Source organism: Boleophthalmus pectinirostris, unplaced genomic scaffold (assembly GCF_026225935.1).
Source record: "Boleophthalmus pectinirostris isolate CB_2022bp ecotype Guang Dong unplaced genomic scaffold, ASM2622593v1 HiC_scaffold_5, whole genome shotgun sequence".
Taxonomy (NCBI): domain Eukaryota; kingdom Metazoa; phylum Chordata; class Actinopteri; order Gobiiformes; family Gobiidae; genus Boleophthalmus; species Boleophthalmus pectinirostris.
Genome location: NW_026571404.1, coordinates 13,406,064 through 13,429,513, shown reverse-complemented (window position 1 = coordinate 13,429,513; position 23,450 = coordinate 13,406,064). Strand labels below are relative to the sequence as shown.

Genomic DNA, 23,450 nt, shown 5'->3' with positions numbered 1-23,450 from the left:
TTGAAACAATACTCTTTTGAACAAGTATCGGTACTAAAAAATAAACAGGAAATGATGCTATCACAAAGAAAGTACTACTATTTTGTGTTGAAAATGACATTATATCTAAAAAGGAGTGTTTTATTAGTGTATTGAAATCTGTATCGAGAGTATTCCTTTGTATGAAAATGAAATTCGAAATTTTAGTATCACGATAACACTACTTCAGATAACTTTTTAAATGTAGCTCAAAAACATAATCTTCCTCCTCTACCTATGAAGCTTCACAGTCACACCCTCTCTGCGTTCAGACTGCAGCCTGAAGTGACCCAAATCCGATTTTTTGGCTTCTATGTGACCTGTATCCGATCTTTTAATGACAGTCTGAACGGCACAGATCCGAATTTTTTCTAATGCGACCCAGGCCACTGTGGCCTCTGGTAAAATTTCCATTTATTTGTCCCACAGACTTTTTGAAAATTTCAAATATTCAGTTGAAAGACTTTGCGGAGGCTAAACAGTGGTGTGATAATGAATATCCATAACACGGTTGTTTTAAGTCCAAAAAGCACATTTAAAAGATTCATCAAAATGTAATCATATCTTAGCAATTTCCAAAGTTTCAGAAATAGATTTAAATAAAATGATAGATCTTGTGATCATTAGTTAAAACGTAGCTGATTAACCCTAAACAAGCTTTTTTGGAAAGAGAAATGTACTTCCAGGACCAGGGGCGGGCCATCACTGTGGAGCTCCATAGTTCATTTAGACCTGTGTTAATGGCTTCTCCAGTTCTGAGCTGTCCGTCACGCACAGGAGCTGTGGCCACAGTCAAGTATAAACTATATCGTATATTAGACCAAAGTCTGGAGTCAGCACAACTGTAGGACGAGATCCAGGGGACAGCCGCTCATTTCCTGAGTGATTCAAAATGCTTAGGTTGCATTACACTGCATTTGTGAGTTTGAAAAGCACCCACTTGGCATGAACAACTTTAATTTAGACGCTGTTATTAATGAATCAATTAAATGTATTCAAACAGCTACAAATGTACTGTGCATTTGGGAACTCAAAAGTGCTTTCTTGTTGAAATGTTTGCAGCGGTTTTATGCAAGTTAATCAATTTTACACGGGCTGATGTATGCCGTTCTGTCATATTTGTGTTATATTCCTTATACTGACTTATTGTTGCAGGTTTGCGCTGACGATAATGGTATTTGTAAACTATGGAGGAGGAGGATACTGGTTCTTTCAACATGCTCCTTGGAACGGTCTGTACTTTTCAGTGCTTATGCTTAATGTATATGCTGGCAGAGTGGTTAGCATTTGTAAAGAAAGCAGTGGTTCAGAGGATGTTGTTTTATCTGCATACTCTAGATGTTTCTCGGTATGGTAGAAAACTTATCAGTCTCCATGGAGATAAGTTGTAGACAAAACCAAATAATGATAATAATGCATTATAGGAGCTGTTAATGACCAAAAACGAGCCCAATTGTTTCACTTTCATGGTACAATAATAAAACTTTGGCAGAAATCCCTAGGACCAACATTTCTGGATATTTAACAAAGCCTAAGTTGACCCTGGAGCCGAGTACTGCCCATGTCGCAAAACTGCTAACTGAGGCTGAGAGCTAAGTTACTGCTTAAACTGCCTTTTTTGGAAAATAATGTCAAATTATCACACATTATCACTAATCATTCCACTTATGCAGATATGAGTAACCCAAGACTCTTACAATCATATGTATGGTACTGGGAAATAAGCAGGAATCTTACATTGGTTATCTATAGCACCATTAGAAGGCTACAGTCTGTGGTGAACAATGCACTTTTTTAAAATACATTTTCAACCAAAAATGTTTAGAAAAAAACAAAAACACAATATTAGTTTAATTGAATCTCATTTGATAACTCAAACTATAAGAGAAAGCCAACAATTAGGTACAATGTAAAACTATCCTATCTTATGTCTATTTTAGAATATATGTATATGTATGTAGTATGTATGGTCATATGTATGGTAGTGGGAAATAAGTATTATACTCTTATATTGTTTTTTCATAGCACAGACAATATGTAACCTAAGGATAAATACTGTGAATAATTATAAGGCTATAATTATAAAACTATTCTAGCTGATTTCATTCATTCTTTCTTTAGAATCATATGTATTGTATTTGGAAATAAGTATTTAAAAGAAGGCATTCAAGACTGTAACAAGTACTACATCTGGACAATACACATAATGAGCTTCAGTGTGGACAATGGAAGTCAACTCAAAACATGCTACATTGGTCTCCAGGAAGAACAGCTTAATGCTAATGGAGGTCAATTAAATACAACTGAAGTAATTTTAGTACCACAAGGTACTTAAACATTTTACCTAGAAATTACATTAACAAGGGCTTTCTCCGAACCAACCAATTACACAATGCACGTTTAAGTTTTTATTTGTTTATTTTGTTCAATTATTTAAATTTTAATATGTATTTTCTGATTTTCATTTTTATTTGCCTGGCATAGATGTTACAAATTTCATATACCTCTTTCCTTATATATATTCAGAAGGAACCACCATACATTAAGGATCTCCCTCCTCCTCATCCAGCTCGGGTCCTCTACCAGAGGCCTGGAAGCTTAAGTGACTCTCACGCTCACTAGTCCTCCGCCTCACTCCTTCCAGCTCGCGTACAGATGTTTCTGTACACTATGCCCGCCACTTGATTATGTCGCTCCTTGTTTGCTTTTCCTGCCAGCATCTTACACCCTGCAGTTTTGTGCTGGACTGTTTGCACAGCCTACACTGTGGGTCTTGTGTGGTGTGGTAGATCTGGGCCTCTATGCCTGGTTGCTCAGGGCCTGATCCTGTGCAACCAGGATGAGTGCCTCTGTGCTGTCCTTCAGACCAGCCCTCTCAAGCCATTGGTAGGATTTCTTGATATCAGCCACTTCAGTTATGTTAAGGTGGTACGCCCCATGTAGGGGCTTGTCCTGCCATGATGATCCCTCCAGCACCTCTTCCTCTGGACCCCACTGTCTGAGACATTCTTTGAGCACCTCATCTGTCTGGGCCTTGTCCTTGATGACGATCACTGTCCAGGATGATTTCATCTTGGACAGTGGTTCCCACACTCACTAGTCCTTGGCCTCCTTCCTTCCAGCTCGCGTACAGTCTCAGGGTGCTGGATTTGGGATGGAACCCTCCATGCATGGTCAGGAGCTTTCGTGTCTTAACATCTGTGGTCTGTATCTCCTCCTTTGCCCAGCTTATGATTTCTGAAAGGGCTTATGCAGTATGTTTTATGCCAGCCTCGTTTTAGTAATCTGGCAAAGTTCCATGCTTGTACCATAAAAGCAAACTATTTTGGCCCTTAACAGCTCCACTATTAGTCTATTAGTACTATTAGTATAGTGCTTTTCCAGACACTCAGTCGCTTAACTTTTTTATTGCATTCATGATTGAATTCCTGATAATGGTAAAATAGATAGTTTGCCGTAGGGCAGCTGTGCCTACCCTGGGGCACCACCAGTACACATGCACACACCACACTCATAGACAACGTAGGTGAGTTAGTCTCTGTAGCACCTGGTATTCCCAGCATTCTCCCATCCAAGTACCATCCAGGCCCAGCCTTGCTTAGCTTCTGAGGTCTGATGGGATCAGGCTTTTACAAGTTGGCCACACTATAATCAATAGAAAGTAATTAGAGCAATGAAAACACCTATAAATGGAACAAATCAGGTGATGGACCCTCTACCTGAAATACATATATACATTTTTACATTGTTTGTCCAAATCTGTTATTTCTGAAATGATTAGCTATTTTTACTGTTTAAAATTACTGGGTACCACAGGTCTCATGACAGCTGCCACACTAATAATTATAAATCTCATTTCTAATCACGTCATTACTGAGGCTGAATTAGAAGCACAATAATTTAGTGTAATTTAAAGAGAGGAGGAAGTGTATTTAATGACATCTGAGAAAATGTAATGAGTCCTCCTATTGTAAAGCTTTTATTTACACTCAGGACACGAAGCCTATGACAATACTTACCGTCTACCATGTACAATACCATGTACAATACCATGTACAATACCATGCATGATGTAATTACCCTGGCTAGACGAGGCCAATATATCATACTGTTGTGAATGTTGTTTTGAAGACATGCCAGATTTGAATATTAGATTTATCATGCGGCAAAATGCTGCAAAAAGCTGATTCATAATAAAACTGGAATATACTTTATGGTATAGAGTGATACATTTGCACTTTTGTGAGTGATTTTACAGTCATTTCACATTTATCTGATACTTAAACCTCAACTAATTGATTTTGAAACCTAAAAGAGGACATTTAAATAAACTTGATTCATTAGATTGAACTATACAAACTTGGCTCCAGTTCTGGGGTTAATTTATCATAAAAAAAAAAAAAACTTTTCTGAAATTCATTCCCTCATCCTCCCTCTCTGTCTTTAGCTTTAGTAATAGCCTCTTTGTCACTTTCTGCATCGATTCAGACTAACTTTGATTAATCCTGTCTTTGCTGCTGGGCCTTCGCTGTCACTGGACCAAAGATATTTATGAATTACACCTTCAACAAATGGGACAGTAATGATAGAGGCTGCTCTGAGTAACATTGTTTATCTTCAATGTATTTTTCCATCATTACAAAACAGTAAAAATAAAACAAATAAATCTATATTTTGTCATGTTTTGTAGGTCTGACTGTAGCTGATCTTGTCATGCCATGGTAAGTGTTATGTGCATGAGTTTGATATCCAGATTTTTTACTGTTTATTCAATTAATAGTTACTTTAACACACATGGGACAATGACAAGATATAACTTTATTGTCCGTAAACAGAAATTGAATGCACATAAAAATTTGGCATTTGTTTAGTGGCTTAATCCAAATGATTTGATATCTCATATGATGGAGGTGGGGACTTGCAAGTTGTGACTTGGACTCAAGTCAGATTTGAGTCACTATTTTTACTTGAGGCTTGAGACTTGACTTGATAAAATTGACAAAGACTTGGGACTTGACTCGGACTTGAGGCCTGTGACTTGAGAAGACTTGAAGCACTTTAAAATCTCAATTCTTTCTATACTGACTGTAATGATTCACACTAAGATCTTGTCAAGACATTTAAAAAGGAACCATTTATTAAATTAATTTCTACAACTCTTATATGCTCTATAAATACTCATAAATAAATATACCTTTTTAAGTACAATTTAGTTTAAAAGTCATATAAATTGCAAAAATCTAAGTTGGTACTTTGGTTTAAAAACTTGAAATGACTTGAAACTCAAAGAAGATGACTTGGACTTGACTTGGACTTATGGGCCAGTGACTCAAGACTCGAATTGGACTTGCCTGTCTTTGACTTGGGACTTGACTCAGACTTGAGGTGTGAGTCAAGCGTTATTTATTGTGATTCCTGTTTTTTTTTTGTTTTTTTTTTCTTAATGACAACTAGTGGAGCTTAAGAGTGAATCCTTAATTTATACTGTATGTCAACTACAGTGCAACTTTTTGTAAACTGATGCATGTTCATAAAATACACCAGCAGAGATAAATCTTTGTGAAACATTAAACATGTTTTGTCCTTGCAGGTTTGTGTTCATCATTGGTACATCGGTGGTCTTAGCCTTCAGCTCGATGCAGAGGAGGGGGTTGGGGACGGGTCAGCTCGTTCGTAAAGTGACCTGGAGGACTGTGGTGCTGCTGCTGCTCGGGTTTTGCTTCCTCAACTACTCCCCACGCGACGGACCACGTAGGTGATTTATGGATGAAATGTAAACACAGTAATAAAGCAGTGGGTAACAATAATACCTAGGGCCCATATTATGTTATTTTCTGATCTATGTTGTAAATTTACTCTTCACAAGAATCATTTGGGTGATTTCACTCCTGGAATTGCCAATCTCTACTGAACTAAAAGTAGAAGGTAGCCATGTTTGAATATGGAAAAGCAAAATAAAGACATATAATATAATATACCTATAGAACAATATACTTAGACGGCTTTAGAGAACAATTGTACCAGAATCTATAAAACACATTTCACTAAAAGGTTTTGTCTAAACAGATTTGGGTGCATTGTTTGGGTGAAAGTGTGAGAATAAGGCGCAATAATCCTCATTTTATTCACCTGGGGACCCTCACCATTAGCCTCCCTCCCTCTGGCTCTAATGGACTTTGCAGGGGGCGTCTCTGTAACTGGGTTAAGTCAAATATTGTTATTGCATGTGTAGTCTCCAAATCCAGCGCCAGGGGACGTTTAACAGGAGCAGATCGAGCAAAAACAAGACTGTGGTAATGGACAATTACAAACAGATAGAGTTACAGCCACTGCAGCTGCTGTTCTGCTGAGCTCTGGAGTGACTTTAGCACAGACTCAGCCCAGGACTTTCAGGACGTCCCACATGGTCCAGGGTCGTGTCTAATGAGAGTCATGTGACCTACAACCATCCTGCTTCACTGTGGGGAGAGATATTTTTGCAGCCGTGTAGTGATGTGGTGAAGCTGAATGTAGCATTTTATCGATATACTACAGTGTAAAGTAAGGCAAGCAACTGGATTTCCCTAACCCAAAACATAAAAGACAACCTAGACTATGCACAATAGGTTAGTCTTCCAGCTAGGTAGGTATCTGTACTTTACTTAAATATATTTTATATTGGATACTTTTTACTTTTACTTCACTACACTTGAGATTATGTATCTGTACTTTCTGTTCCTCTACATGTTAAATCTGGACTGAAAACTAAAAAGTACTTTTCTTTTATGGTTTGAGACCTGCTGAAATGATTGAGACTTATTCTTAGTACATTTAATTTGAGTTTCTGTCCCAGCTTTGGGCAAACCACAAATACACATAAATAGCTGGCAAAATTAAGAAATCTACTGAGTCACTTAAAATCAGTCACTTTTTTAATCAAAATCACTACATTTGATGCTTTCATTGTTCTAAAAATCTCTGCAAAATGCTTTTACTCTTAAAGTACATTTCTAAATAGGTACTACTGTACTACTCTACTTAAGAGAGCTCTTCATGTGATACTTTTACTTGAATAATCTTTTGCCCCTGTAAGTGTACTTTTAATTGATAACAAATACTTCTTCCACCGCTGCTCTTTACCAAACTGAGCTAAAGATTTGGAGATGGGTCTCTGGGTGCACTGCTTGAAGGGTGGGTCAAATGCAGAGGACAAATTTTCCAACAGGGACAGAAGTGTTTGTTAAGCTTAACCTATCCTCGCTTCATCTGTTTGATAAACCTTTCAATGTAAACAAAATTCAAGTTGAGTATCACCACTCTCATTACACTGACCCATTGCAATCCTTCCATACTCACACAATGTACTTTCACAACCCAGTGTTATTTTTATTTTTGTTTTGTTACTTTTTGACTTGATGTGAAAGATATTTAGAGCCAGCAGCAGACAGTGAACATTATACAGCATGAAAAATATCAATTTGCATTTAATGAGTTTGAATTTCTCAACACGGCTCCCTGAACATTGATCTAAAGTCAAGTTTGTAAAATCTACGTTGCCTTGTTGATATCGTGGGCGTGTCCGATCCTACATTTCAACGGCGTGGGTGTGACCTGCAGAATTAGCAAATGTGTTATTACTAAAAGCTTCCTGACGTTTTGTGAAAGTCGAGATTTCCGCCTTTTATTTGATTTGTCCTGATCAATAATTTGGATTATACCATGTTTTACGGCACTTTGAGCGACAAAAAGGTTTTCAATTAACTAATGTGAAGATTACCATCAATCTTTGAAGCCTGAAGCCTGGAGGAGATAGCCCTGCCCCTCTGATTAGAATACATCCGGACAGGGACACTATATTTTCTGGAGTTGCCGCTGTCCATCACTGGGCTCCAGGAAGTGGGATTTTCTTGGTTTGATTGGAGGAAGTTCCTGTGTCCCGTATGATCCATTTCGTGGTGAATAATTAGGTCTAACTCACAGAAATGGTCTTATCAGTCAGTTATATCGGGTCCTTGTCGGAGGTGTGCAGGCCTGTATCCATCATCAGGGCTAAAACTGGACTGTCCTCAGGTCTCCCTCTGTACCAAGACGAACAAGAGACAGTTTGATTTTATACTGTTAAATTGTGCTTAATTTAAAGGGAAAAATACTTACATTTTGTCAATCATTGCCTGAATGTTGTTATTGTTCACCTTAGTTACATTCTCTAAGTTTTGTGTTTTGCTCTGCTAATATCAACATGCAGTTTATCAATAGAATATTCTGTGGTCTTTGAGTTGTTCTGGGATAATACAATGTAAAATGGAGAGAGAGTGCTGTCTTAAAGCCATGCCCTGTGTGCCTATGTTAGTTTAATTTCTATGATTTAAACCTTAAAGCCCTACTGTGCAACTTTTTAGCCAAAAATAGACATAATAAAACCATGTTTTTAATTAGAAAAACATGTATCCTTAGTCTGAATGGACTTGTTTCCCTACACCTGACTTATTTAGCCTGGAGGAGGGCCTCTACCTGCTTGTTTCCTGGCAGTAATCTTCCACAATATAGCATAAAACTCATCTATCTCCATGACCAGCTGGACAAAAGTTTATTTCTCCTTTTGCCATGGATTCTACCTGGACGACTGAGGGATTTTACACATCTCCATAACGTGTGTTTCGAAATACAATTTCTTTTTCCATGGAATCATGCAGGTGATGCATCCACATCCACATCTAGAAAGTTACACAATGTTGTTTTAATGAGAGAATCCCTTAAACTGTTAACCTTCAAAAGTTAATTCATTTTACCAAAATGGTCTAATTACAAAAATATATGAAAGCATACACTTGAAGAAAACATGCTAGTAAATGCTGAGCTTTCACCATCTGGACTGAAAACTAAAAAGTACTTTTCTTTATGGTTTAGACCTGCTGAAATGGCTGAGACTTATTTTTAGCACATTTAATTTGAGTTTCTGTGCCAGCTTTGAGCAAACTAAATACACAAATACACATAAACAGCTAAACCAAATACACAAATACACAAATACACATACACGACAGCTAGAGAAATTAAGAAATCTATTGAATCACTTAAAATCAGTTACAGTTTTTTATCAAAATCACTACATTTGATGCTTTCATTGTTTTAAAAATCTCTGCAAAATGCTTTTACTCTTGAACAGGTACTTCAATACTTTTACTTAAGAAGATCTCTTCGTGTGATACTTTTACTTGAGTAGTCTTTTGCAACAAAATTGCATACTTCATCCACCGCTGCTCTTTGTAACAAGAACACATGATGGTTCCTGTTACATGTTTTCAGATGCATCAGCCATTACAGAATAAGTTTACTCTGTGTAGAACAACATGCAGTCGTCTTTGTGTTTTGGCATAACAATTACTGAAATAAAGGTTTTGAATAAGTATTATAAAGTGCACCTAAACGGATTGTTCTGTTGTGTTGTTTCAGTGTCGTGGTCATGGCTGAGGGTCCCTGGGGTGCTGCAGCGTTTGGGTTTCACGTACCTCGTCCTGTCTCTGCTTCAGATTTTCTGGGGCCAGATCTCGATCCCTCACAGAACGGTGAGTCGCTCTGATAAACTCATTCCAGTCTCAAACAAACCAGCCAACCTTAAACAAGTGAAAGTGGCACTGACAGTTTCACAGACACAGACTCTGGTTTAGTCCTGTCTCCTGTGGATGGTAGCTTTAAGTTGAATTGTTTGTTTTTGTAATTAACATGGTAAACTTTGTTGCAGAAGCCGTTCCAGGACTTAACCCTGTATTGGCCTCAGTGGCTGATCATCGTCCTGTTGGAAACTCTGTGGTTGTGTCTCACCTTTCTGCTCCCGGTACCAGACTGTCCCACGTGAGTATAATTCAATATATACATTTAACTTTAATAGATGTGAAGTGTAGAGATGCACCAATACAGATTCTGGTATCAATGCACAACAACACTTTCTTTGGAACAGCCTTTGCCTAAAGTGTTCAGGAAGTGGTGGAATTTCACAGCCTGATTTATCAGCCAGTTTCACTTTGTGGAAACCGTCTGACCTTGCACCATTAGAATTTGTTTGTCCAACAGTAGGCAGGCACTTTTTTATTTAACCAATCACTGCTATTTGGTCGTGACGTATGTGATGCGCCAAATCCCGTAGGAAGAAGGGCAATAACGTTTTTCACCTTGATAAATTTCACCAAACATTCAATAATGTTTTTCACCTTGATAAATTTCACCAAACATTGTTCTGGCTTTAAATTCTCAATCTCGGGAATCGTTGCCAACACAGAATGTATGGCTTTGTCTCCATCCATCTCGATCGCTTTGTTTACTGTTGTGTTGTACCACAAAAGGGACCCAGGCAGGTGCTTGAGTTTGACATCATGGCTTCACAGCTCTTCGCTGATTGGCCGGTGCGTGGTCTACAACTTGCGGGATTCTTGCAATCCGTCTAGTGTACTCCGATTCCTGTCCTAGTTGCTGGAGAGAAATTAAATTGAGCGAAGGCACGCCAGCCTGGCTAGGAATTTCATGGCCAATATTTGAATCTGACTGGTCGAAGCAGAACAAGCAGAGAAATCAAATTTAAAACTTAAATCCTGTTGAGTTCACAAATGCACAAAATGCTTCCCTGTATTTTTGAAAGCCATTTGTTATGTTTGTTGTGGTGTTTTTGTGCGCCCCTCCCCAAATCACAATCCTGCTCTGTGATTGGTCTGAACCACTGGTTAACCGGGCAGTCCTAACAGATATCAGGATTTTATGAACTCTTTATGAACAAATATCACGAGAATCCATCTTACTGGCCAGGTGACTTGCACACACATGGCAAAACAATTATATAGAGTACGAGCCTTCAGCTGCAGTAGAGTTTGAATAGATGATGTTTGTTCTCACTATGAAATAAACCGTGACTTTGACAGGTTTCATCCACCCTCCCTCCTCTGCTGCAGCTGCTCTTTATTGAACCGCTCATGTGTTTGGCCTCAGATACAATCACGTTACTCTTTGTTTGCCCATTTTCTAATATCCTGAAAGAAGGAAGGGACTGAGCATTATGGCTGTTTATACAAGAGGATGGTCATATAGAGTAATTTATCATTTTGTTTATGCTCTTATATTTTTGGTATAACTGTGATGATTCAAGTCAATATAAAACTGTAGACCTAAGAGCCCCGTCTCCAGATATTTAGTCAGGAGGACCGAGCTGGGGTGATTATAAGCATGTTTTTGTTTGATCTGGAGCACTCAGAGCAAAACCCAACCAGGCACAGTGAGAACACACAAACCCCTGCACAGATACACCTTCGGGACCTTCTTGCTGTGAGGCCATAGTTTAGACAAGTTGGAAGATGTGTTGCTTACAAGTTAACTGCCTCTCCCAAATCTTCCAAATTATCCTTGGCCTGTAATTAGGAAACTCCAATCTTAAATCACTGCTGTAATGCATAGAGTGGATCCAAAAATCATTATGAGCTCTTAATGGAAAACGCACATTGAGTTTCCATCTTACTGAAACGCACTTGACCTTGTACAAACTAATACGTTAAAGGATACGTCACTTCTTCTGCATAATAAGAGTAGCTAATGCTGATCATTGCTGCTCACAGTAAGAATGCATGTTTTCAGAGGTCTACACTGGGAAAAAAACAATATCTAGTTAAGTTAAAATTACTTAAATGTGGAACATTTTACTTTGTTTGAGTCGATTCAACTGGACAAGTAAAATTATCTACCAATGGAATAAGTGTGTTTTTCTTAATTCAAGCAACGTTCAATTAAGTTTCATTTTACTTTCCATTCCATTCCATTTTCTTCCGCTTATCCGGAGCCGGGTCGCGGAGGCAGCAGTCTAAGCAGGGACTCCCAGACCTCCCTTTCCACACACACTTCCTCCAGCTCTTCTGGGGGGACCCCAAGGTGTTCCCAGGCCAGCCGAGAAACATAGTCCCTCCAGCGTGTCCTGGGTCTTCCCCGGGGCCTCCTCCCAGTGGGACATGCCCAGAACACCTCCCGAGGGAGGCGTCCAGGAGGCATCCGGAAAAGATGCCCGAGCCACCTCAACTGGCTCCTCTCAACGTGAAGGAGCAGCGGCTCTACTCCGAGCTCCTCCCGTGTGACTGAGCTCCTCACCCTATCTCTAAGGGAGCGCCCAGCCACCCTGCGGAGGAAACTCATTTCGGCCGCTTGTATCCGCGATCTTGTCCTTTCGGTCATTACCCAGAGCTCATGACCATAGGTGAGGGTGGGAACGAAGACTGACCGGTAAATCAAGAGTTTCGCCTTTCGGCTCAGCTCTCTCTTCACCACAACGGTCCGATACAGCGACCGCATCACAGCTGAAGCTGCACCGATCCGCCTGTCAATCTCACGCTTCCATCCTCCCCTCACTCGTGAACAAGACCCCGAGATACTTGAACTCCTCCACTTGGGGCAGGGCCTCTCCACCCACCCGGAGAGGGCAAGCCACCTTTTTTCCGGTCGAGAACCATGGCCTCGGATTTGGAGGAGCTGATCTTCATCCCAGCCGCTTCACACTCGGCTGCAAACCGCCCCAGTGCACATTGTAGGTCCTGGTTCGATGAAGCCAACAGGACAACATCATCTGCAAACAGCAGAGATGAGATCCTGTGGTCCCCGAACCGGACCCCCTCCGGCCCCTGACTGCACCTAGAAATTCTGTCCATAAAAAACAATGAACAGAACCGGTGACAAAGGGGCAGCCCTGGCGGAGTCCAACATGCACCGGGAACAGGTCTGACTTACTGCCGGCAATGCGAACACAGCTCCTGCTCCGGTCATACAGGGACCGGACAGCCCTTAGCAAAGGGCCCCGAACCCCATACTCCCGGAGCACCCCCCACAGGACACCACGAGGGACACGGTCGAATGCCTTCTCCAAGTCCACAAAGCACATGTGGACTGGTTGGGCAAACTCCCATGAACCCTCGAGCACCCTATGGAGAGTGTAGAGCTGGTCCAGTGTTCCACGGCCAGGACGAAAACCACACTGCTCCTCCTGAATCCGAGGTTCGACTATCGGGCGGATTCTCCTCTCCAGTACCCTGGAATAGACCTTACCGGGAAGGCTGAGGAGTGTGATTCCCCTGTAATTGGAACACACCCTCCGGTCCCCCCTTCTTATACAGAGGGACCACCACCCCGGTTTGCCAGTCCAGAGGTACTGTCCCCGACCGCCACGCGATGTTGAAGAGGCGTGTCAGCCAAGACAGCCCCACAACATCCAGAGACTTAAGATACTCAGGACGGATCAGCTGCCTCAGGAGTCCCACGAGCCAACAAGACCCGATAGGACTCCTTCTTCAGCTTGACGGCATCCCTTACTTCCGGTGTCCACCACCGGGTTCGGGGATTGCCGCCGCGACAGGCACCACAGACCTTACGCCCACAGCTACGGGCGGCCGCATTGACAATGGAGGTGGAGAACAGAGCCCACTCGGACTCCATATCTCCAACCTCCCCCGGGATCTGGGAGAAGCTCTCCCGGAGGTGTGAGTTGAAGATCCCTCTGACAGAGGGTTCCGCCAGACGTTCCCAACAGACCCTCACGACACGCTTGGGTCTGCCAGGTCTTTCCGGCTTCCTCCACCGCCAGCGGATCCAACTCACCACCAGGTGGTGATCGGTTGACAGCTCAGCCCCTCTCTTCACCCGAGTGTCCAAGACACGCGGCCGGAGGTCAGATGACACGACGACAAAGTCGATCATCGACCTCCGGCCTAGGGTGTCCTGGTGCCACGTGCACTTATGGACACCCTTGTGCTCGAACATGGTGTTTGTTATGGACAAACTGTGACTAGCACAGAAGTCCAATAACAGAACACCACTCGGGTTCAGATCAGGGAGGCCGTTCCTCCCAATCACCCCTCTCCAGGTGTCACTGGCGTTGCCCACGTGGGCGTTGAAGTCCCCCAGTAGAACAACGGAGTCCCCAGTTGGTGCACTATCTAGTACCCCTCCCAGGGACTCCAAGAAGGCTGGGTACTCTGCACTGCTGTTCGGCCCGTAGGCCGACACCACAGTGAGACCTGTCCCCGACCCGAAGGCGCAGGGACGCGACCCTCTCGTTCACTGGGGTGAACTCCAACACGTGGCGGCTGAGCTGTGGGGCTATAAGCAAGCCCACACCAGCTCGCCGCCGCTCCCCGCAGGCAACACCAGAAAAATGGAGGGTCCAACCCCTCTCGAGAGGTTGGGTACCAGAGCCCAAGCTGTGCGTGGAGGTGAGGCCGACTATATCTAGCCGGTACCTCTCAACCTCCCGCACAAGCTCAGGCTCCTTCCCCCCCAGTGAGGTGACGTTCCACGTCCCTACAGCCAGGTTCTGTGTCCGTGGACTAGGTTGCCGGGATCCCTGACCCCGACCTCTGCCTAGTTCACAGCGCACCGACCCTATGAAACCTCTGCGGGTGGTGAGCCCACAGTCGTCCTTCGGGCTGAGCCCGGCCGGGCCCCGGGCAAAGGCCTGGCCACCAGGCGCTCGCTTTCTAGCCCAACCCCAGGTTCATTTTACTTGTCAAATGAAATGTACTCAAATGATAAAACTCATCATCTTAACTTGACTAGATTTAGTTGTTTGCAGTGTAACAATAAAACACCTGCAACTAAAGACTGAGTTAAGTTTAAGGCTACACTTTGGAACATTCCAAGCAAAAAAAAGTTGATGATATTTAGTAGACAAGACCAGTAAATCATGCACCCACTGGACTAGAAGTTAGTGGTGTGATTCCCTCTCCCTCCAGTTGTTACAGCCCCAGACCTCCAGTTTTGACTTGTTTTGTGGGTTTTAACCCTGTGTTTGATTATCTTCTGATTCGTCACTTCCAAGCTTGAAGCATAGTATTATGTTTCGCGTGTCGGACTCGGCGAACCTCGCAACTACACCGACTACCATACCCATAGGCAGTGATACAGATGCGGTGAGGTATTGCAGTAATGCGAGTGACTGACATTGTCATTTAAACCACCAAAGTGTCCAAACACAATAAAAACATTTCATATTTACACGTCACAGTGGGCGGAACCACTTAGGATTCTGACTCAGAGTCCTTGTTTGGTCTACTTTTTCTGCCACCGAGTTCTGAGTCGCGCTGTCCCAGGCAACTTCCTCGGAAAACTGTCTCAGAAGGATAATCAAATGCAGGGTAATTTCTTTTGCTGGCTGTACTCATTTCTGCTGTGAGAGCCCTGGTCCGTAATTGGTGGGGCTTGTCTGCACCCACCTCACCTGCAGCCACCGCCCCCTATTTAAGGAAATTGCCAGCAACTGTTTAGGCTGCTGGCCTCTGTGGTCTGTCTGCCATTTTGCGAGTGTCTCTTTCGTGTCAGTTATTTTGTTTCTTTAGGTTATTTATTTTATGTACATATTTTGGCATGTTTTGTTAATTTACCCTTTTACATTCCTGTTAATTAAACATTACTTAATTTATACCATTTTCCACATTGTTTTTTTGTTACTTCCCTGACACAGTGCATACTGCCATCTTTGTCCTTGTCCACAGTGTAAACTGAACCTTTTGTACACAATTTAAACACAGTTCTTGTAAATTTAAAGTCAAGAAAACACTGAACAGTTGAAATCTTTGTTTAATACATTTTTATAGCAATAATATACCCAGTTGTAGTGTTGTCCTTGCTTTACCTGTGCCATTCATCTTTATATGTACCAAAAACCTACAACAATTCACCAAAGAGAATAAATAAATAAATGAATACGAAATATCAGTTTTGGTTGAGCTTGAGTAATGGTCTCCCCTCACCGCGTGTTATAAAGTACCCTTACTGCTCCTCTGATGGTGCACATATGCTAAAGTGTGCATTTATTCATTGTCTGAGGTGAGGTCCACGCTGCTGTAGCCTTGTGTTGTTGTTATGAGTTTGTGATTTATGGCGCTGCACTGGAGGCTTCTCAGAGTATAATTAGCCAATCTCAGTCTGTCATGTGCAATAAGAGCAGAGCCGGCAGAGGATCCATCTTCCTCGCTCCATCTCTCCTCCTCTTCCTCTGCTCAGACTGTGTTTTCCTCTGTCTCGTTGTGACCCCAAATGGCTTCACTTTGATAAATTCTGGACTGAAGTAGCACATTTCATTTACACCAATGGAGCAGTGAGTTAAGTGTGGAAGTTCTGTATTTTGTAGCTATGTCTTTGTGTTTAGACTGATGCCATGGAAATCAGTAGGAAAATGTATTGATCTTTGTCTGTGTCAAATCTGGTAAGCAGGGTGGGCTTTATTATGACGTGGATGGGAGACCACTGGGAATAGCAGACGCTGTTGTGTGGCAGCAGTGGCTCTAGTGCAAACTGATGTTGTGCTCTTAGGCAAGACAATTCACCCACCTTGCTTATGAAGGAATGCAGTGAATCAGTGCTGGTGAAGGGCGTAGGTTTGCATAGGCATGGTGGGGACATGTCACAACCAATATTTGGGGAAGACAAACTAATCCCTACTAATATTTGCCATTTTATTTTAATAAAAAAAAATAAAAAAATTGATTGTGATATTTTTCCAAACTCAATAGTATTAATTTAACATATTTTAGTTCACATTTTGTTTATTAGACGTTCTGAGATGTATTTAGTGATATGACGACAGGGTTACCCCTGCTGCTTTTTCATTGGCTGTAACAGAGTGATGTCATTAGTGGAGCCAGGAGCCTAAACTGGGGAAGCAGCAGGACAGTGTCAGCACCCAAAGATGGCGACTTGAGCAGGCATGAGTGAAGACGCTGCGCAACAAACTTTTCAAAAGGAACTTACTTCACTTCATCTTCAATTAAACTTGCCTTATAATGAGTCGCCGCAGGAAAAAGAGCGACTATCACCACTAGTGCACCTCCCAAACGGAGCCCTACTCGTGCTCTGTTAGCAGCCAGACTCTACTGGAAAAATGTTTGGACAACAAATATCTCATCACAAACAAGCAAAGGGAAATCTGCTTCAAACTTCTACATCAACGTTATCCGGTATCTTAGAAGGGCAATGGACACAAACTGTACATTTTGCAAACTGAATCCCCACCAAAGCTGACACCAAACCTACGCCCTTGGTGCTGGTGCAAACTGGCTGCCTCACTTTCTGTCTACACCAGAGCAGAGTAGCTTTAGACCAGGGGTCTAGACTCGCGGCCGGGGGCCAACTGCGGCCCGCGGAAGGATTTTTTGCGGCCCTCCACTTCATTCCAAAGATAATGTCTGCGGCCCGCAGTTGATGGCACAATCCACCCCCCTACCGCGGGCCGCACTGACAGATGAAGCTGCAATCGGTGCCCATGCAGATTCACAACAACAGATTATTAACGCATCTTACATCCCAAAACTCAATTTACAGCAGTTGTGAAGCAACGAGTCTAAGTGGATCTGTTAATACCAGTACACGTGCACATACGCACGAAGAACCAAAACAAACCACACATGGTGGTACACGTGTGCGCACTTCACTTTACGCTCCCACAACCACAGTATAAGAAATAAAAAGACATTGACAGTCTGTTTACCTGCTCAACACTCGGTGCGTAACTTGCTGGCAACCCGATGACCAAGCTCCACATGTGTCGCCGAAATCCACGTGCACTCAGCGGCAAACACAGCTGTCCCATCAATATACAAGCACGACAAAACTGCAGTGATCTATTCCAGAGGCTTGGCGACACGTTAGCAAAAAGTACGAGGCAAAAACAAGCGTCTTCCATCTATGTTTGACATACGAGAAGCAGATACACTCCAGTGTGGTGCTTTCACACCGGCAAACGAACCAAAACTGGTCCGATTAACGAGCCTCTGTATCCCGGTAGAACAGCGATATCTCCAGTAACCAATACTGATGTTCCCTGTTAATACCGCGGGCCGTCCTCATCTTATCACCATGAACTCATAAGCCCAGAGTTCGGGTAACAGCAGCAGCCAACAGCGTTCACAGTAGCGCGCAGCTCCTCAGGACGGCGCTGGGGTCTGGTCCTTGGTCTTCTGTCGTCCTACAAGCGCGTTGGCCAGATGGTCCGGAGGCTCTGTCCTCCATGTGCTGGTTCCAGACGGTGGCGAGCAAGACCAGTGCGCAATGACTGGGTCTGAGCGGGTATGTTCCGCCGTCTGCGGTTCCGTGCGGGGAAAGTGAGAATGCGCTGTGGACTACAGGTCTGTGCTGCTCCGGTCCTCCGCGCTCAAGAACCGCGGCTGGTTCCGAGGTGGTGCAAAGCATCCGGACAGAAGCGTGAATCCAGTTTAGTTGGTGTCCGTCCTCCGCGCATTTGGTTCTTCCCGGGGAAAGCGCTTTTCACTCTCCGTCCACGTCATCTGAGCCCGGACAGAACCAGAGCTGCTCTGCTGGTTCGGGACTCGGGTTTGGATCTAGTCCGACTGATTTCTCACACTAGGCTAAAAGCAGGACATTTTTTAAAGGTGAATCAATTGAATGGGCATTGCCTATTGCCATAAAATTATTTGGTTAATTAAAGCCTAAAATAACATATGCTGGTTCCTACATGATCACGGGGAACACCAGGACACACCCCCATTTTTGACTCACTCTGGAGCCACACGTTCGCACGTACTTGCTCTGATGTTCGTGTGTTACATTCTCTGTATTGGCCATTGTTGGTAAAATAATTTGAAAATGAATCGCGGCTGCGTCTGAAGAACAATCTGTTACTGTGTTGGAGTCGTACAGCGCGTCATTACAGGCAAAGGACTTCTCCCATGATGCTTTCGATAGTTCGTTTGGACCTGCTGTCTATGATTTGGACTGGTTCACACCAGAGGAACCGCACCAAAGTTGTCATTTGGTGCGGATTCAAGCGAAACAAGACCACCTGAGGTCTATCCGCTTGAGTTGTCCGGGTCAGAGTCCGACTGACGACACCAGCGCAAAAACCGGCTAACCACTTCTGGTTCGAGGAGAAAATACAGCACCTGGTGCTCACTGATTGTCCCAGTGGTGGTTTGTGGGATGACGCTAGATTTTACTACAAACTGTTGTGGCTAACATTTTAATCTATATTTTCTGTAGAGGTTACCTTGGCGCAGGTGGAATCGGGGACAGTGGTCTTTACCCAAACTGCACTGGAGGAGCGGCAGGACTCATTGACCGCTGGATGTTTGGAGACAACATGTTCAGATATCCCACCTGTAGAGTGAGTAAAGCCTGTTTTAGCTACATTTACGCATATTTATAGTCACATAAAAATAAAAGGTACAAACTGAACCATGTCTCTGTCTCTTTTTTCAGGAGATGTATCAGACCACGCAGCCCTTTGATCCAGAGGGTGTCCTGGGCACAATAAACTCTGTACTGATGGGGTTTCTGGGGATGCAGGTGAGACTGGTCTAATATACTGTACACTGAGAGAAAAAGGAGCAGTCACATTTGCCCAGTGGTGTAGTGGGGATTTTTTAAGTGGGGGTACGCGATTTGTGATGCCATTGATGTGATGAATTCCACCCTACTCCCCCAACCCCATTCACATCCACCCCAAAAGCTGTACACTCAACTTGACATGCTGAAATACACACAAGTGTCATATAGATTGTCAAAATGATGCGGGATTGTGTTATTAACATTAACTCCATTCATAATCACCTACAGAACATAAATCATAGGCTACAACATATGAACCAGGAGGACTAAACCAGGACTAAACCAGGGCTGAACCAGGACTGAATCAGGACTGAAACAGAAACACTATTCCAGGACTAAAACAGGACTAAACCAGGACTTATCTTGGACTTGAGAGTGAGAGACAGAACCCCGAGTCCGCGGAGCAGGGTGTCCGCAAAGTGCGATTGGGCGACGGATGCGCTTACCCCATACTGGTCCTTTTTCCTGTGGTCACCCGACAGTCAGACCTGGTTCAGTTCTGGTTTAGACCTGGTTTAGTCCTGTTTTAGTCATGTTTTAGTCCTGTTTTAGTCCTGGTTCAGTCCTGGTTTAGTCCTCGTTCAGTCCTTGTTCAGTCCTGATCCCTCATGGGGCAGGTCACTATAGGACAGTACTGTAGATATCATGAGCCTGTGCAGTTTGTTTTCACCATTGCCAATAACTCCGGTTTGACATTTAAGTTATATCTCACATCAGGAGAAGTGGGTGGACGGCATACCCCCACATACCATGCCCACTACACCCCTGCATTTGCTCTGGTTTGGTGTTTGTTTGGGCCCTGTTTAAACCAGGCCCAAATCTACATTCAGACTTACATTTGGTCTGTACTAGTCTTGGTTTAGTTCTAGTTTTAGTCTCAGTTTAGTCCCTTGTTTGAGTTTAAGTTTGTGGTGACTGTCGTGTGTGACTGTAAGTGTAAGTAGTGTATTTCCTCCACAGTCAGACCTTGACCTTGAGTTATTGTAGCTGCGGTATGTATTTTTTTTTATTTTATAATTTGCCCATTTTAACCTTGGAAAAGCTTTTAGAAGGCAAATTCTTCAGCAAATACTGAATAAATGGCTTTCCTTTATTTGAATTTTCCATTAAGGCTAACCTCTATGAATATTTATTCCATAATCTACAAATTCAAAATAAAAATTGTCCTCAGCATTTGCAACTTGTATTTTAATGTAGGTTTCAAACAACATTATAATAATAGTAAAAAAAGGTCTTAATCCTGAATCTATGCACTTACATTTATACATAAACAAACCATTTTTACACAATTTTGGGCATATTGCTTCGATAAAGTCACATTAAACCCTGAATAATGTCTTCATGAGCTGATTTCCCGTCTGTTTGTGGACCCACAGCTGTCTCTCTTTATTGGCGATTTCTCCCAGAGTCCAAGTCCCTCCTCAGGTCTTTAGACTGGAGGTCCTGGTCCAGCCGGTGCCCCTCATAACCATTTGTGTTTGAGCCAAAAGCAGCAGCATTACTTTATCCCCAATGGACTGTTCATACTGATCCTGTCCGTCCACACATCACAGCCACCAGACCAGGTGCCCCCGGACTGCACTGCAAAAAACAACTACAGAGATGCGTTTAAAGACCTGGAATCAGCATAGTAATCTTCATCTTCATCATCTTGCTTTTAGTGTTTTTTTATTATTTTATTCATTAAAGGTTAATAATTTTACAGACGTGTTTTGTAAACATTTACACTGACAGAACTGCAAAAAACAACTACAGAGATGTGTTTAGACCTGGAATTGGCATAGTAATCTTGATTTAAGTTGTTTTTTACTTTTTAAAATTATTTTATTCTTTACAGGTTGATATTTTTACTTGTTTTCTTGACTAGGTGTACACTGCTAGACCTGCAAAAATCAACTACAGAGATGAGTTTAAAGACCTGCAATCAGTCGAGTAATCTTCATTAAATTTTTTAAAATAAGTTTTATTTATTGGAGCTAGATAATTTGACTCGGTTCACTTTTGATCCTTGCAGCCATCACAAAGATCTACAGAAATCAGATTTAAACCTTTTTTGCCTTTTTGCTTGAAAACTAAAAATAAATAAATAATTTTTTTTTTTAATTCAATTTGTCCATTGAATTTTGATGGACAAATTTGACTGAAATTCATGCAGTTATATTAATAAATCCATCCAATTCTATTCTATTTGCATTCAAAACAAATTAATAAAATAGAAAAATGAATAAATGTTTGATTAAATACTGCAGATAGTCTCTTAAGTTGAAGCAAGACCATGTAAAAATGTACATTAGCAATACAATAAATCTCTTATCTCAATAAACACTTGAGTATTTATTGATATAACAGTGATTTAAATTTAAAAATTATAGACTCAGCAAAGTCTAACAAGTCAACAAGTGAAACAGACTTAATATAAAAAGCAGCAAGTCAACGTCATTCAAATGTGGTATTCCTTTTTTGCAGTGTTGCTATTACCTAAACCCATGCAAACGTCTGCAGCCGAAAGCTATTTATCATCACCAAATTAATCAGGAGCGCGAGTGAGTACAGCCCACATCTGCCTCATCAGGACGGGGCAAAACCTCCGAGCCTCTGCCAACACTGTCCCAGGCCTATTGGGTTTCCTCAAGGACAAGTGCCATAAGGGAGCATTGAGTAGTTTTATGATTAGAAGTTTATGATATGTGCAAAATTTTAAATATTAAGAAAAAAGTTAAAAATCTACAAAATAATAATAATATAATCTTTCATGCAATAGATGATATATTTGCATTTTGGTGGTTACTTTTGGTTACTTTCATTTTTGTGCAATACTTCAACCTAAACCAAGGCATTAAGGGTACATCCAAACTTGAAAAATTAGGATTAAACTGGGAGTAAACCTGGAACTAAACCTAGACTAGACCAGGACTAGACCAGGACCCTACCAGGACAAGAGTGAATGCATGCTCATATACATGATTTAGCACATTTCTGATGCATTGTGAAAATATGATCTGATTATTGTTAATTGAATCTATTTATTTCTTCACAGGCTGGGAAGATTATCATTTTCTACAGAGGGTCCAACGTCAGCATCCTGGGACGGTTCGGAGTGTGGGCTTTGCTGTTGGTAGGTAACACTGGTTTAATATGGAGGATTGCAAGTAAATAAAGAAAATCCCATATAGCAGGTTTATGAGACACCTCTGATCCTATAAAACAAGGTGTTGTTGGACAAGCACAAACGGTTCACTGGTGTATTTTTACAGTGTTAACCTTGAGTTGTGGGCTATATGATACTTCTTTCTCTGCTCTCTCTCAAAAATGTGAAAATATTTCATGCATAACTGAAATGGTTGATGATGATTTGCAATATGTTTTTCTATTAGGTTATTATCTTTTATTTAAAGCAGACCTATTATGCAAAATCGTCTTTTTAGAGCTTTTAACCATGTTATTGTTGTTTCTCTTCTCATTTTCCCTCTCGAAGTTGTATTGTGCCTATTTGAGCACTCTTATTTTCAAGACACCATATCGCTAATTGTAGTCAAGACCGCACTAATCGAGACCAAGATCTGTCCGAGACCACAGGGTCTCAAGACCAGGACAAGACCAAGACCTCTGAGGGTCGAGACTGAGACAAGACCGAAACTTCTAAAGGCCGAGACAGAGACAAGATCAAGACCTCTGAGGGTTGAGACCGAGTCAAGACTGAGACCACGACCCATTAAGACCAAATAAAGACCATCTTTGTCATTTTCGACATTTATTTAAATTTTACAGTTATTTTGGCACATAAATATATATGTATCAATGTTTTTTATAAGTCTATCTCCATTTTATCACTTATTGAGTGTCAGACCTCGAGACTGAGACAAGATTGAGTCCAAGCACCTTTAAGACTGACACAAGACCAAGTTTAAATGGAGTCGAGCCTGAGGCGTGATCAAGACCACAAAAAAACAGTATTGAGGTCAGTCTCAAGACCAAGACTGGTCTCGAGTACAACAACACCTCTGTGACACCCACTGCTTCGGTCTTCAGTTTTATTTCTTAGTCTTAGTGATACGCGTAGGATTCAGTGGTGCGTAGTTATTTTGATACAAATG

The 23,450-nt window shown here is 42.0% G+C and overlaps 1 protein-coding gene across 1 annotated transcript in view; it reads left to right on the top strand.

The window, feature by feature from the left end:
* si:dkey-192p21.6 (uncharacterized protein LOC565246 homolog) overlaps positions 1-23,450 on the top strand; it is a 64,490-nt gene that overhangs the window by 22,594 nt on the left and 18,446 nt on the right. Inside the window, exons 9-16 of the mRNA XM_055162950.1 lie at positions 1,174-1,250; positions 4,709-4,739; positions 5,609-5,769; positions 9,451-9,563; positions 9,743-9,849; positions 19,009-19,132; positions 19,228-19,314; positions 22,394-22,471. Coding sequence (XP_055018925.1) covers positions 1,174-1,250; positions 4,709-4,739; positions 5,609-5,769; positions 9,451-9,563; positions 9,743-9,849; positions 19,009-19,132; positions 19,228-19,314; positions 22,394-22,471 — 778 coding nt within the window. The remainder of the gene's footprint in view (positions 1-1,173; positions 1,251-4,708; positions 4,740-5,608; positions 5,770-9,450; positions 9,564-9,742; positions 9,850-19,008; positions 19,133-19,227; positions 19,315-22,393; positions 22,472-23,450) is intronic.